This window comes from Pseudorasbora parva, chromosome 18 (assembly GCF_024679245.1).
Source record: "Pseudorasbora parva isolate DD20220531a chromosome 18, ASM2467924v1, whole genome shotgun sequence".
In the NCBI taxonomy this organism is placed as follows: Eukaryota; Metazoa; Chordata; class Actinopteri; order Cypriniformes; family Gobionidae; genus Pseudorasbora; species Pseudorasbora parva.
This window is the reverse complement of record NC_090189.1, coordinates 37,309,243-37,321,647: the sequence shown is the minus strand read 5'-3', so window position 1 is coordinate 37,321,647 and position 12,405 is coordinate 37,309,243. Positions and strand designations below refer to the sequence as shown.

The 12,405-nt window shown below is 41.8% G+C and overlaps 1 protein-coding gene across 2 annotated transcripts in view; it reads left to right on the top strand.

Moving 5' to 3' along the window:
- Window positions 1-12,405, top strand: part of LOC137046631 (glucocorticoid receptor-like) — a 103,251-nt gene that overhangs the window by 66,270 nt on the left and 24,576 nt on the right. Inside the window, exons 4-5 of one of the 2 annotated variants that reach the window (XM_067423925.1) lie at window positions 2,360-2,386; window positions 9,236-9,352. In XM_067423925.1, coding sequence (XP_067280026.1) covers window positions 2,360-2,386; window positions 9,236-9,352 — 144 coding nt within the window. The remainder of the gene's footprint in view (window positions 1-2,359; window positions 2,387-9,235; window positions 9,353-12,405) is intronic. The other variant, XM_067423927.1, reaches the window with a different exon arrangement.

Below are 12,405 nucleotides of genomic sequence, written 5' to 3'. Positions count from 1 at the left end.
AAATTTAAGAGCACAAGCCCTTTGCTATTTACTGCCCTGACCTCTTTTTTATATTGGAAAAAATGCATCCCAACAATTTAATAGTCCATAGCAAATGGGTTGGAATTAAATGTGCATTTATTGAAAGTGAAAATTAATGTGAGTGTATACAGTATGCATTAATTGAATGTATAATGCTTTAATTCTGACATCCCAAAGTGCTGATATATTACTGTGATCATTTTGTACATCACTCAATATGTGGTCATAAGTAGCCAATTCCAACTTGTGTTTGAAAGAAAGCGTGAGTAGCTCAAAGGTCTAAAAACAGTGGTGAAAACATTACTGTGAAAAGTCGGGAGTGGAATCTGATGTCATTCAGCATGATTTCAAGAGGTTCCCATGGGCATTTTGTGCTTCAATGAAAGCAGGAACATCTGACCTTCAGTACAAAGTAGGTCACATGGTCAGTGTCAGAATGAGTGACCTAGCGCAGAATCTGATGTTTTTGAACTCAGTCCACTGCTTAGTCCAATAGAATCACCTGCATCAAAACTGTGTACTGAGTGTGACCTCAATTTATATCCTTTGAGTCATTTCTGTGTGATTTACTCCTAAAACCTAACCTCAATAGACAGATGATCAGGTTTGCCTCAATTAATCACAAAAAGAAACAAAATGTCAAAGTGTGGTTTCCTGCGGAGGTTGTAGCACAGAATGTGTCTAGAAAAAGAGCATGCAGCAATAAAGCATGTGTGCTTGGCTACCTGACAAAATACCCTCCTGTTATAGCACATGCTCCATCCGAATGCTGAACTAAAGGGCACCTGCGTAATAGGCGCTACAATATCTACTCCTTTGGCTTTATCCACCGTCCGTTCTCTGAAGAACACACAAATAAGGTTTTAACAGTAAAATCCAATTCATTTTCTCCACAGACAATTCTGATTATGTATACACCTTTCAGAACAGACCTACCATAAACTCAAAGGTTAAAGCGATGGCGTTTCTGTAGACACAATTTAAATGCTGCGTTTCAATACTATGTCCTTAAAGTATGTACTCTTTTGAGTGTGTAGCCGAAAAGTAGGCAAACTTTGGGACGTACTACTTCGTCATCTTTAACCGACCACTCTGTCGCTTAGGTACGTGCATCCCGTCACCATTTAACCTGCCCTGTCAATCATTTCGTTAGAGTTAAACCCCTCCTCATTCATTTCATTTAATTTCCAAAAAAATAAAAAATAACTAAAAAAGTAGTAGACCAATCGGTATCTTTGTAATACTCAACATACTACGATTTGGGACATACTAATTCTATTTTCGAATACTGTTTAGGTAATTACTATTATTTGGGATGCACCGAAAGTCATTTCAGTTGACTTTCAAAGTAAAACAAAGTAATAAAAAAAAGTCAAAGTAAAAAAAAAAAAACCACCACTGGAGAACTACATTACCCATAATCCTGGAGAAAGACTCACCAATTAGAAAAGTACTTTTTTTGCAAAGTCAAAGTATTTTGTTTTAAACATAAAAATCAGTGATTCCATGCCACTAGTTTCTTTTTGTACTCAAGCGCTGCATGGGATCTGCCATATCTTTTTTTTGCTTCATATAAATTTTGAAGCTGATTGATTTTGATCCATGGAAGTAGTGGACTGCACTCTTTTATTGTGCCAAAGAAACTTCACCAATGACTATATTCTATATGGTTTATTAGCTAGAATACCCATGTACAAGGTCAAAATAACTTTTGTTTGGTTGGATATGAACCCTAGGAAATAAGGTATGCTTTATTTTAAGTCCTGTTAGCTGTTTGTTGATGAACAGTAGTTAATTTGCATAGATATTTGCCTTATTACCGCAAGCTCATTAACACATGGCCACCCACGTTTTTATACCAACACATATTTTAGTAATTTCAGCAACTTGGTTTGCCTTTATGAAGGAAAGAACAGGGTAAAGAACCAACTGCAACAAGTGACTGATGGCAAATCACTTGGATTATATTTCTGATATTAATCATCAATATTAATTATCATTTTGCAAAGTATTTTAGCATTTAGTGTGACTAAACGATTAATTGTGTGGACACTGTTTAAAGGTCCGAGTGAGGGTTTTGTAGAGAAGCCTTGACATTGATTTTCAGGGGGGAAAAGAATATGGCTTCTTTATGCAAAAATAACAGATATGAATGTGTCCTGCATATAGGATTCTTCATATTGTAAAATATAGCTAAACTAAAATGAATAGCTTCTGCTTTTTTTTTTGGTCAAAGTGTCAGCATGAACTGAGCTGTGTTTTCAGCACTTGAAACATTTATATCTGTTATTTTTGTTTTTCTTCCCTGATTTCTTCGGTTGCTCTGGCAATGGTGAAGGATGGAGAGCACGACAAAACACAGATGGTAAATAAATTCACCTTAAATAATGCTTTTGTTAAGTTTCAGTCGCCCCACAATGCACCACAATGCTTTTGTCTAATAATTCATAGTAACACTGGCATAAATTAATCACCCTCAGGCACTGTCAGCAATTAATTTAATAAACTTGTTTTAATTTTTTTAACTTGACTTTACCTTTATCAGGGCCTTTTTCTTTCTAACCAAACCAAAACACAAACATGTGTTCTCCAATTATATCAAACATTTTGGCCATTATCAATTCAGCATCAGATTCAAATAGCTGACAATAATGCATAAGACATCTCAACACAATGAACACTGCTAAAATATATATGTGAAATAATTGGTAAGCACATGTTTGATTACATAAACCTACTAACCTCTGTATTCAGTTATGTTTGTTTGTTTGTTTTTTAAAGCTGACTGAGTTTTTACATCAAAAACCACTTTGTATTAGCTACAACAGCACTCGCCTCTGATACAGTAAACATTTATTTAGGACATTTTGTCACTTGTGATGTCATTCAACCCAAGTTGATTTCTGACCCTGCTCACAGGCATGTGAACCGCACTAGTTATTCGTCACTAATTTTCATTCTGATAACCATCACAGTTGCACTTCACTTGACGTTTCTTGCGCCACAGTTAGTGCCTCTGAGTTGTATGACTGCATTCGCATTGATTGCTTTTGTTGATGTGTCTTTACCCGTGACTAATAGGAAGACACTTGAATCAGAGTGATTCAAGCCTGCTAAACATGTTTGAGCGTGGCATTATTGTTTTATTTGAACGTTTAATGAAAAGAGAGCTTCGGGAGCCAAGCAGTGGTCTGGGGGATGAAGATAAAGCTAAATTGTCTTTTGTGCACTTTTCCTTGACTTTGCTTCAAGCCCAGAAAAATCTGTTTAGTTGAAAGGCTGACGGAAATGGATTTCCAAGCTCTATTTATCAGGCTGTGTTGGCGATGGATGTAAAGTATAATATAGTCAGGTTAATTAAGGCAATCTAATTACTGTCCACTGTCAAAGCAGCATCAAACTGGAAGGAGTGGATTAAGGACTGATAGGATTCTCAGGCTGGACATGAACACATCCAGTGTGTGTGAAAGGTTTCTCAATGTAAATGTGATGCAAATTCAATTATCACTACCTGAATGCAGTTCAATGCATGGTTCCCAAAATGTTTTTATTAGGTGTAACATATTAGGTTGTGGAAGCTGATGAAGACGATGGTGAAGTGAACCCAAGTGCAGATTATTTTCAGTGTCCAAAGATCTAAAACATGAAACATAAATGATAAATAAAATCCAAAATATGAAACATATCATGAATAAAACAGACCTTCATAATGGACATGTGGAATAGCGTGCATACTTATATCCGACAAAGTAACATGGCACTAGCCTGAAAAGCCAGAACCACATCAAGATTTTGGGTCTGGGAACTCTCCATTGGCAGGGCTCAATCCGAGGGGCGGGATGAACGGTTGTCTTTCAAACTCCCTCTGCACGCGATAAGATAGCGCTACAACCAACCAGAGCAACGGTGAAGTGGAGCTAGTTGACAGATTAAACTTTTGCCGTATCCGGTCGGCAAAACTCCGAACACATCTTCCCTTCTTAAGAATGATTTTAGTGCTGTTCTCTGTAGTGTTAGACCGATATGGATACGGTACGATACGGCCGATACACGTTAAAAACACAAATATCAGCCCGATATACGTATTGGTCGACCCCTATTTCTTTGTTCTTTTCTCAAAGAAAAGCTGACAAAAGTTTTCTGGAGCCGATTCGAAAGCCGCTCGCCAGCTTCTTTGTTTACAAATAGCACGCGGAACTGAGGAAACACTCCCGTCATTATGTTAAGCCCTGCCCACCGACTCTATACACTATGTGATTGGCCTGACCAGAGTTTGGTTTTTCCAACTCAGAAGTAGGGTTGGGCATCGTTTTGATTTGAACGATTCTGATTCCGATTCCGATTCTTACTTTCGATTCCGGTTCTTTTCGATTCTCGATTCCGATTCTTTGAGGGGTGGAGTCAAAACATGTCACATTCAATGCTATTTTCAATACCACGGGGGAAAAACGCTGCATATACTGTCAATTAGATATTTTTTATATAATATTTTTTTTTTTTGTCTGTCTTTTGAAAGTCTAGTCAATCAAAAATTTCTTCTGAAGAGATCACTTTATATGATAAAGCTTTTAAGCTTTTTCTCTTATATAAACATTGATCAATTACTATTAAAATTATCTCACAAATATTTGCTAAGTCAATGTATTTTTTACAACGGGGTAATTATGTTGCAATAGCTTACACACAGCACAAGTAAGCTTGATTTCAAATGATAAATTGAATTTAAAAAGACGACTAAACAGTAATTACATAAGAACAAAAACATATTACAAAAATAGCACAAATAAATAAAATAGAATAAAATATATAAATGAAATAGACTGCTTTATTTTTTCAGGTAGGTCTAACATTCAGGTAAGAAACTGAATTAAAAAACGCAAAGTGGCTAATTAAATTTAAAATAACATTGGATAATGTTTTATGTAGTTTGACTTTGAATAACAAATGACTGCTGTCCCTTTAAGAACTGCGGCACTCATGGATCCTGAACACTGTTCCTGTTACTCATTCTTAATTTCTTCCTGAATTGTTCACGACTGTGTTTACATTAATACTCTTCTAAATGTGCACTGAGAATTTGGTTGATTGTATTTGACTAATAATAAGCTGGAAAAAGAAGCGAATATTTGCACTTGTATGTCAGAGGGGGCTTTATTACGGTATGTGTGTGTGTGTGCGCGCTTCAGATGTGATCTTGAAATCTGAGGGATTCGTAGAATTATGTGCAATCCCGCGCGAAATTCAGACCGATCACACACACTAACACTAACACGCTGTCATGAGGAAAAGTCCAGCAGAACGCGCGTCCGTCGTGTTCAGAGGGTTAACCGGGCTGAATGAGAATATGCGGCTGCGCGTCAACTCGCTGTCAGTCAGAGAGGAGAGGAGAGGAGGGCGCAGCTGGGATCGATATAGGCTACTGTAGAAACTGAGCAGGCTATCGTATCTTTTCAGATATTTCAGTATCTATATTTTTGACAACACTAGTTGCACTGTTTCGACCCAGGATTTTTAAAAGTGAAATAAATCCACACTTCAGAGCGCCGTTTACCGGGCTTCCATGACTAAAAGAACAAGCAGGCGCGCAAGCACCGGAAATCAGGTGGCCATGGAAACCAAAACTTGCGCGTTTGGAACCGAAGATCGGAACCGAAAACAAATTTTCTAAACGATTCCGATGGAATCGTTATTTTTTAAACGGTTCCAAGTTGGAACCGGTTCTCGATGCCCAACCCTACTCAGAAGTCTGTTGAGAGTTGCTAAACTACACTCGCGGCAGATTAGATTTGCTGACACTTGGGTGCGACTAGATTTCTTGGCTAACATGGCACACCAAATGGCTTAAATATAGGATTAAAAGGATGACAAAACAACCAATGAGAACAAGACACATGAAACAAGGGAACCAATCAAAACACGACACTTATGACAAGTGAGGGGTAAATAGGTCACATGACAAGAACCAGGAAACATTAAATTAAAAGACCAAGTTGACATTAAGGCTGGGCAAAAAAATATAATAATAATTCTATATATTTCATATATTTATTATATATTTTTATTAAATACCAAGAATCGATTAGTCGGTCCTGTTTTCAGTTGACAAATGAACGGAATATTGTAGAGAGCGCCTCCTATGCAATAATGCACAATAAGTTTTGTGCTTTATGTTCGATATGAAACAAACTAAATCCTTTTTTTTTTTTAAATAATAAGATAAAAATAAATAAATAAATAATTTTGGTGTTGTTTAATGTGGCATGACAGATCGCTGTAGTGCCTCGGTTCAAGAGAAGCGGCAGCTCAATATGGACGTGAACTAATCATCATCCCGCTCGGTGTTGCCAAGTCTGTGGTTCGTGAGGCTACTTTTAAGTTGTTGCGCGTACAATTTTTTTTCCACGGGTTGATTTCCACCCCTGTAAGAGGCAACCCTGCCTCCACTTTAATTCCAGTTAGAGCGTGAAATTAGCATGAATGAACATAACAGATATGTTAAATAATACAGTACAACTTTACAGAAATCTGTATCATGTCTCATGTAATCGCTCAATCAGTGTGGAAAGACGTCATTAAAACAACTGGAGAACAATATGTAACGTGATGTCACATTTACCTCAGAAAAACCATTCAGTGACCATAAACTCTTTAGGCAGCTAGAATAATGAACTCTAAAGAGGTCCATTTTGCTAAATATGTGCACCATAGTCCTTATAATTTTAATGTTTGAATCAATCCTTTCAAGTTTGTTGACACCAAAAAATGAAAACAAATTGGTTACAAACATTATGTAATTGTGAAGTTAGTATTATATCTTTATTATTTAAAAAAAGTAATGAACTGTAATTTGTGTCTGTATACAAATCAGTTACTTTTAACCTTCCATATTAAAGTAATGTAGTACCAACTGACTTCCCATGTATGATTTACAGCATTAGTTGAGAGATTTTTTTTTCCATTTGCCTGTGCAAAATCGTTCTGTACCTGATATGTTTTCAAAATAATCAATTTCAGATCGAAATGCTTGAAATTTGTGTCAGTACCCAGGCCTAGTTTTTATTATTTCATATAAGGTCAAAATAATTAGATAACACTCTGGATAGCTTCTTATTAGATCGACACACAAAAACCTCCCTCTCATAATGTTGTAGTTACAGAGAAGTAGAACAAAGAGGCACGGAAACCGGTTTTAAACTCCAGCTTACACTTGGCAATTGGAGGCTTTGAAATGCTTCAAAATGAACAATTGTGTAAGCTGGGTCTCTGCAGACTTTTGGATGGCATGTTCTCCACACCAAATGGAGGGATCCTCTAAGGTCTTTGGCTGAGTGCTTGGCAGTAGATTGGTTGAGGGTGGCGTTTGATTATTCATTTTTGGCCTGTCAGTCTATAATAATTCCAAGCATTTCTGGCATAGAGCTTTCAGAAATTTGTAGAAATGAATAAAGATGTGACAGTTATGCTTTCATATGCTGCATGGTGCAGTTCAGTACGGCTCAGTACGGTTCTCCAGTACCACCTTGGTTAAGGTTCCAAGTGTTCACTAAAAAAAATGACATTTAAACACTACAGATCACTGATTGTTCAAAGAGAATTATCACTACCGTCACTCCCATTATATATTTTTGTGTCAGTGATATAGCGGTTGAGACCCTAAACACACTGCAGAATACAAGATTAGTTTACCTGTGTGCGCCGTTGAGCAAAACAAGTGATGTCGTCATCTGCGCTTTGTTGTGCAAGTGCATACTCTCTCGTTTTTAGCAGTATTTTGTTTTGTTGTCATCAGCCTCCTTTGAAACAAACTTCTTCATCTTGTAGTTAAAAACATCCACATGCCGAGAGGTAGAGGCGGCACAATTACAACGATCATTTTATAATCCCATCCACTTCAAAGCGGTGCTAACTGCAGTGGAAAACCAAAGAGAGCCGAGCCATGCCGTGCCGAACTGAGTCATACCACGCAGTCGAACAGCAAAGCGAGCTAAGCCGAGCCGTACTGAACCGCACCATGCAGTGGAAAAGCATCAATAATACGTACAGGAAGGAGCTGGAATGGTTTTTGACAGGGATGCTTCACCTAAAGCTAAAAATTGACTCATAACACCTTTATTATGTCACCTACACCTTCATGTCACCCACAACCTTGTGTAATTTCTTTAACAAGAAATGTATTTCCATAAAACCCAAATGAAAATGTTTTGCAGAATGTCGCTATCATTTCATTTTCAATCAATTTTTGACTGTAAAGGTTAAAATCATTACAGCAAGCTCTTTTTTCAGTGTCAGCACTGCATTTAATAGAGATGTGATGCAAGACTTGCAACTTTGAAAAGACCATTATATCAAGCTCAAGCTAAATTTAGTTAGTTTTACTTTTACGTTACACCCCAGTTTCACAGATAAAGCTTAAGCATAATTCACAGGCCAGATTCACAGACCCACTTTATATTAGATGGCCTTAACTAAAATGTGCTAACATTTAAGCTAAACATTTGATACACTTATTGTGTAAATACATGTTTTTAATTGTACTTGCATTTTAAAAACTGCACATAATTACATATGTAATTCATTTCTGTAGTTACATTTATAATTCCCTTGTACCTGACACTAACTTTACCCTTAAACTTACCCATACCTCCACACCTGTCCCTAACTTTACCCTTAAACTTACCCATACCACCACACCTGTCGCTAACTTTACCCTTAAACTTACCCATACCATCACACCTGTCCCTAACTTTACCCTTAAACTTACCCATACTACCACACCTGTCCCTAACTTTACCCTTAAACTTACCCATACCACCACACCTGTCCCTAACTTTACCCTTAAACTTACCCATACCACCACACCTGACCCTAACTTTACCCTTAAACTGACCCACACCACCACACCTGACCCTAACTTTACCCGAATACCACCTAATTATAAACAAGTGTTGAACACAATGAGTGAACACAATGAGTAAATTGTACTTATTTGTTTATTGTAGCACATAGTAGTTAATGCCTCCTAATATAAAGTGGGACCCATTTTTGCGTCAGCGCAAACCCTAAACCACTAAAACTACTAAAGTCAAGCACTGAAAAGGCGTAGACAGATTTATTTTTGCTGCTGACCTTATTGCATATGTATTTGTACAAGTGATGCTATAACCCCAAGATGCTCATTGTAATCGTAACTCATTTTTTTTTTTTTTTTTTTCAGGGCAGCACAACTATCTCTGCGCCGGAAGAAATGACTGCATCATCGACAAGATAAGGAGGAAAAACTGCCCGGCATGCCGCTTCCGCAAGTGTCTTCAGGCCGGCATGAATCTGGAAGGTGAGGTTGCTCTGATAGACTAGAGTGACGAGTGGTTGTCATGTGGTTCACTTGAGTGATTTATATGACATTTATATGCCAAAGCACAGGACTGCCAGGAAGCAGCTAGGAGTGATAATTGTGGGGAGTTTTTCCAAAAATTTTAGATTATGAACAGCTATGAAGAGAAAACATCTCGGTTACGTATGTAACCCTCGTTCCCTGAAGAAGGGAACGGAGACGTACGTCGGACTTAGACCTGATGAATTGGGATCTGATCTTAGAGACCTATCTACTTCGAGTATGTAAAAACGAGCCAATCGGAGATTGGCATGTGATCCGCGCATTCCACGCTCCGCCCGCAACGCGGTTATAAATAGAAAGTGGAGTGGAATCAATGCTTTTTTCTGTTGATGAGCTGACTTAATGACTGGGCTCCTAGCGGAAGCACAGTACCTGGCGACGGGACTTACATCTCCATTCCTTTCTTCAGGGAACGAGGGTTACATACGTAACCGAGATGTTCCCTTTCAGTTGGTCACGTTCAACGTACATCGGACTTAGACCAACGAATTGGGATCCCTATTGAAAATGCCAGGAGGCTGGCCCTTCCAGTGTCTTGCTTGAGCGCACTGGACCGTCTAGAAAGGTACGGAGGTCAGGGCTCCAAGCAGGGAGGTCAGTCAATGCTGTTTCTGCGAGACCAACTCAGTGTGACTACTGAACGCTGGGAAGCGTGCCCGTCTCGGGAGAAGGTACGCTGCGGAGCCACGTCCTTCAAAGAATGCCTGGTGGCGGAATACACATAAGGACTAACCTGGCAGGGTAGTGCAACATATGGCAGTCTCTGGGGTGGTTCCAACCTAATTGTAGGGGGGAAAGAACATGCCCAGAGACGACAGAGCGGGCTCTGTCAAGGGAAAGACACGGGGCTAACCGAGTAGGGTAGCGAATACCGTGGAGAATATATGGGGTTGCCGTGAGGGAACCGCTACATATGGAACCCAGCCTACATCCACGTTCCACAAGCATACGGGTGCAGGCCTAGCGTCAGACGGTCCGCAACGTCTGACACCACAGGGGTGATGGAGGAGCTTGACAGGGTTAACCGTTTCCGGGGGAACACAGCACGTATCTGGCCCAGAGGGCGGGAGTTGCGTTGCAAGCCGACACTTAGAACGGGCACTTAGTGCTCCTGGCCACTAGGGGCGAGAATGCGGGAAGATACCGGCTCTACACGGAGGCTATAGAATCTAGCGAACGTGTTAGGTGTCACCCAGCCCGCAGCTCTACAAATGTCTGTCAGCGAGGCGCCTTGAGCCAGTGCTCAGGAGGAAGCTACACTCCTTGTAGAGTGTGCCAAATATACTGCCAGTAACTCGAGGCAATTGATATGCCAACGCAATTGGGGTCCCGTCCACAAACACGCAATTGCATGCATGTTGTACGTGGCCCCCCAGCCTGTGGCAGAGGCATCCGTGACCAGCACAGCATGCCTGGACACTTGTTCTAAGGGCACCCGGCCTGGAGAAACGTAGTGTTGGACCAAGGGCTGAAGTTTGGCGGCAGTACGGAGTCACAGCAGTGCGAGCGGCGTTACCGTGGCTGCAGATGCCATATGCCCCAGGAGCCTCTGAAAGAGTTTCAGTGGGACCGCTGTCCTGCCTTTGAATGAATTCAAGCAGTTCAACACCGACTGGACTTGCTCCGGCGCGCAGTCTGGCTCCCGAATCCGGCTCCATACCGAGGTAAGAGATTCTCTGTGTAGGACAGAGCTTTCTCTTCTCTCGGTTGACCCAAAGGCCCAACAGGCTGAGGTGACTGAGCACTATGTCCCTGTGTTCGCACAACTGCTCCCGAGACTCGGCGAGAATGAGCCAGTTGTCTAGATAGTTAAGAAAGAGAACGCCACGTTCTCTGAGTGGAACAATGGCTGCCTCCGCAACCTTCGTGAAGACACAAGGTGACAGGGACAGCCCGAAGGGCAGGACCTTGTACTGGTATGCCTTCCCCTCGAACGCAAAGCGTAGGAGCGGTCTGTGTCGAGGAAGGATAGAGACATGAAAGTACGCGTCCTTCAGGTCGATCGCTGCGAACCAATCTTGGGGACGGATGCATTCGAAAATGCATTTCTGTGTCAACATTGGGAACGGGAGCTTGTGCAGGGCCCGCTTCCAGACACACAGGTCCAAAACTGGTCTTAACCCACCCCCTTTTTGGGCACAATGAAGTAGGGGCTGTAGCACCCTAACTTCATATCGGCTGGAGGAATCGGCTCAATCGTGTCCTTCGCCAGTAGGACCTCGATCCCTGAGCGCAAGATCTGAGCATCGCTGCTTCGCACAGAGGTGAAGAGGACGCCCTTGTACTTGGGCGGCCGGCAGGCAAACTGAATTGCATAGCCGAGTCTGATAGCACGGAAGAGCCCGTGAGACGTCCGAGGAGCTGAACCAGTATCCAAGAGCGAAAAGCAGGAACAACGGCACCATAGACATACCCGGGGTGGGCCAGCGAGGTGGAGTGTTCTGGCCCGACTCAGGAGGCCCGGAGGCGGCCCGGAGTGATGCGCAAACACTCCTGGTTTCGGCAGAGTGTGTGGGTGAGAAGGCCCGGAGGTGTCCTCGAAGCCCACTCTGGTGCCCACTGCCCGGAGGCAGGGAGGTGGAGCACCCTACTCGGGAGGCCCGAAGACGGCCCGGAGTTTTATCTGAGTATCCCGGTTGGGGCAGAGTGTGGGTGAGAAGGCCCGGAGGCGGTCTCGATGCCCACACTACTGCCCCCTGACGAGGGGAGGGGAGGAAAGAAGCTGCAAGGCCCGGGAGCGTCGCACATATCCAATCTGGCCCTCTTGGGGCCCAGAAAGAGAGGAAACTGCTCTTGAAAATGTGGCTACCGCTGGACTCTGGAGAGCCAGTGGCAGAAACGTTAAACCAGTCAGGGCCCCCCGGTCCTCCTCCGGGGGGGTGGGGGAGGGATGCGAACATCATCTGCCCCCGAGCAGCTCCTGTTCTCCCTAGCCTGCCCGTCTCAGGGCCGCGTCCCCTTGCCCTTGCCTGCCGGTAAGCGGGACCCTG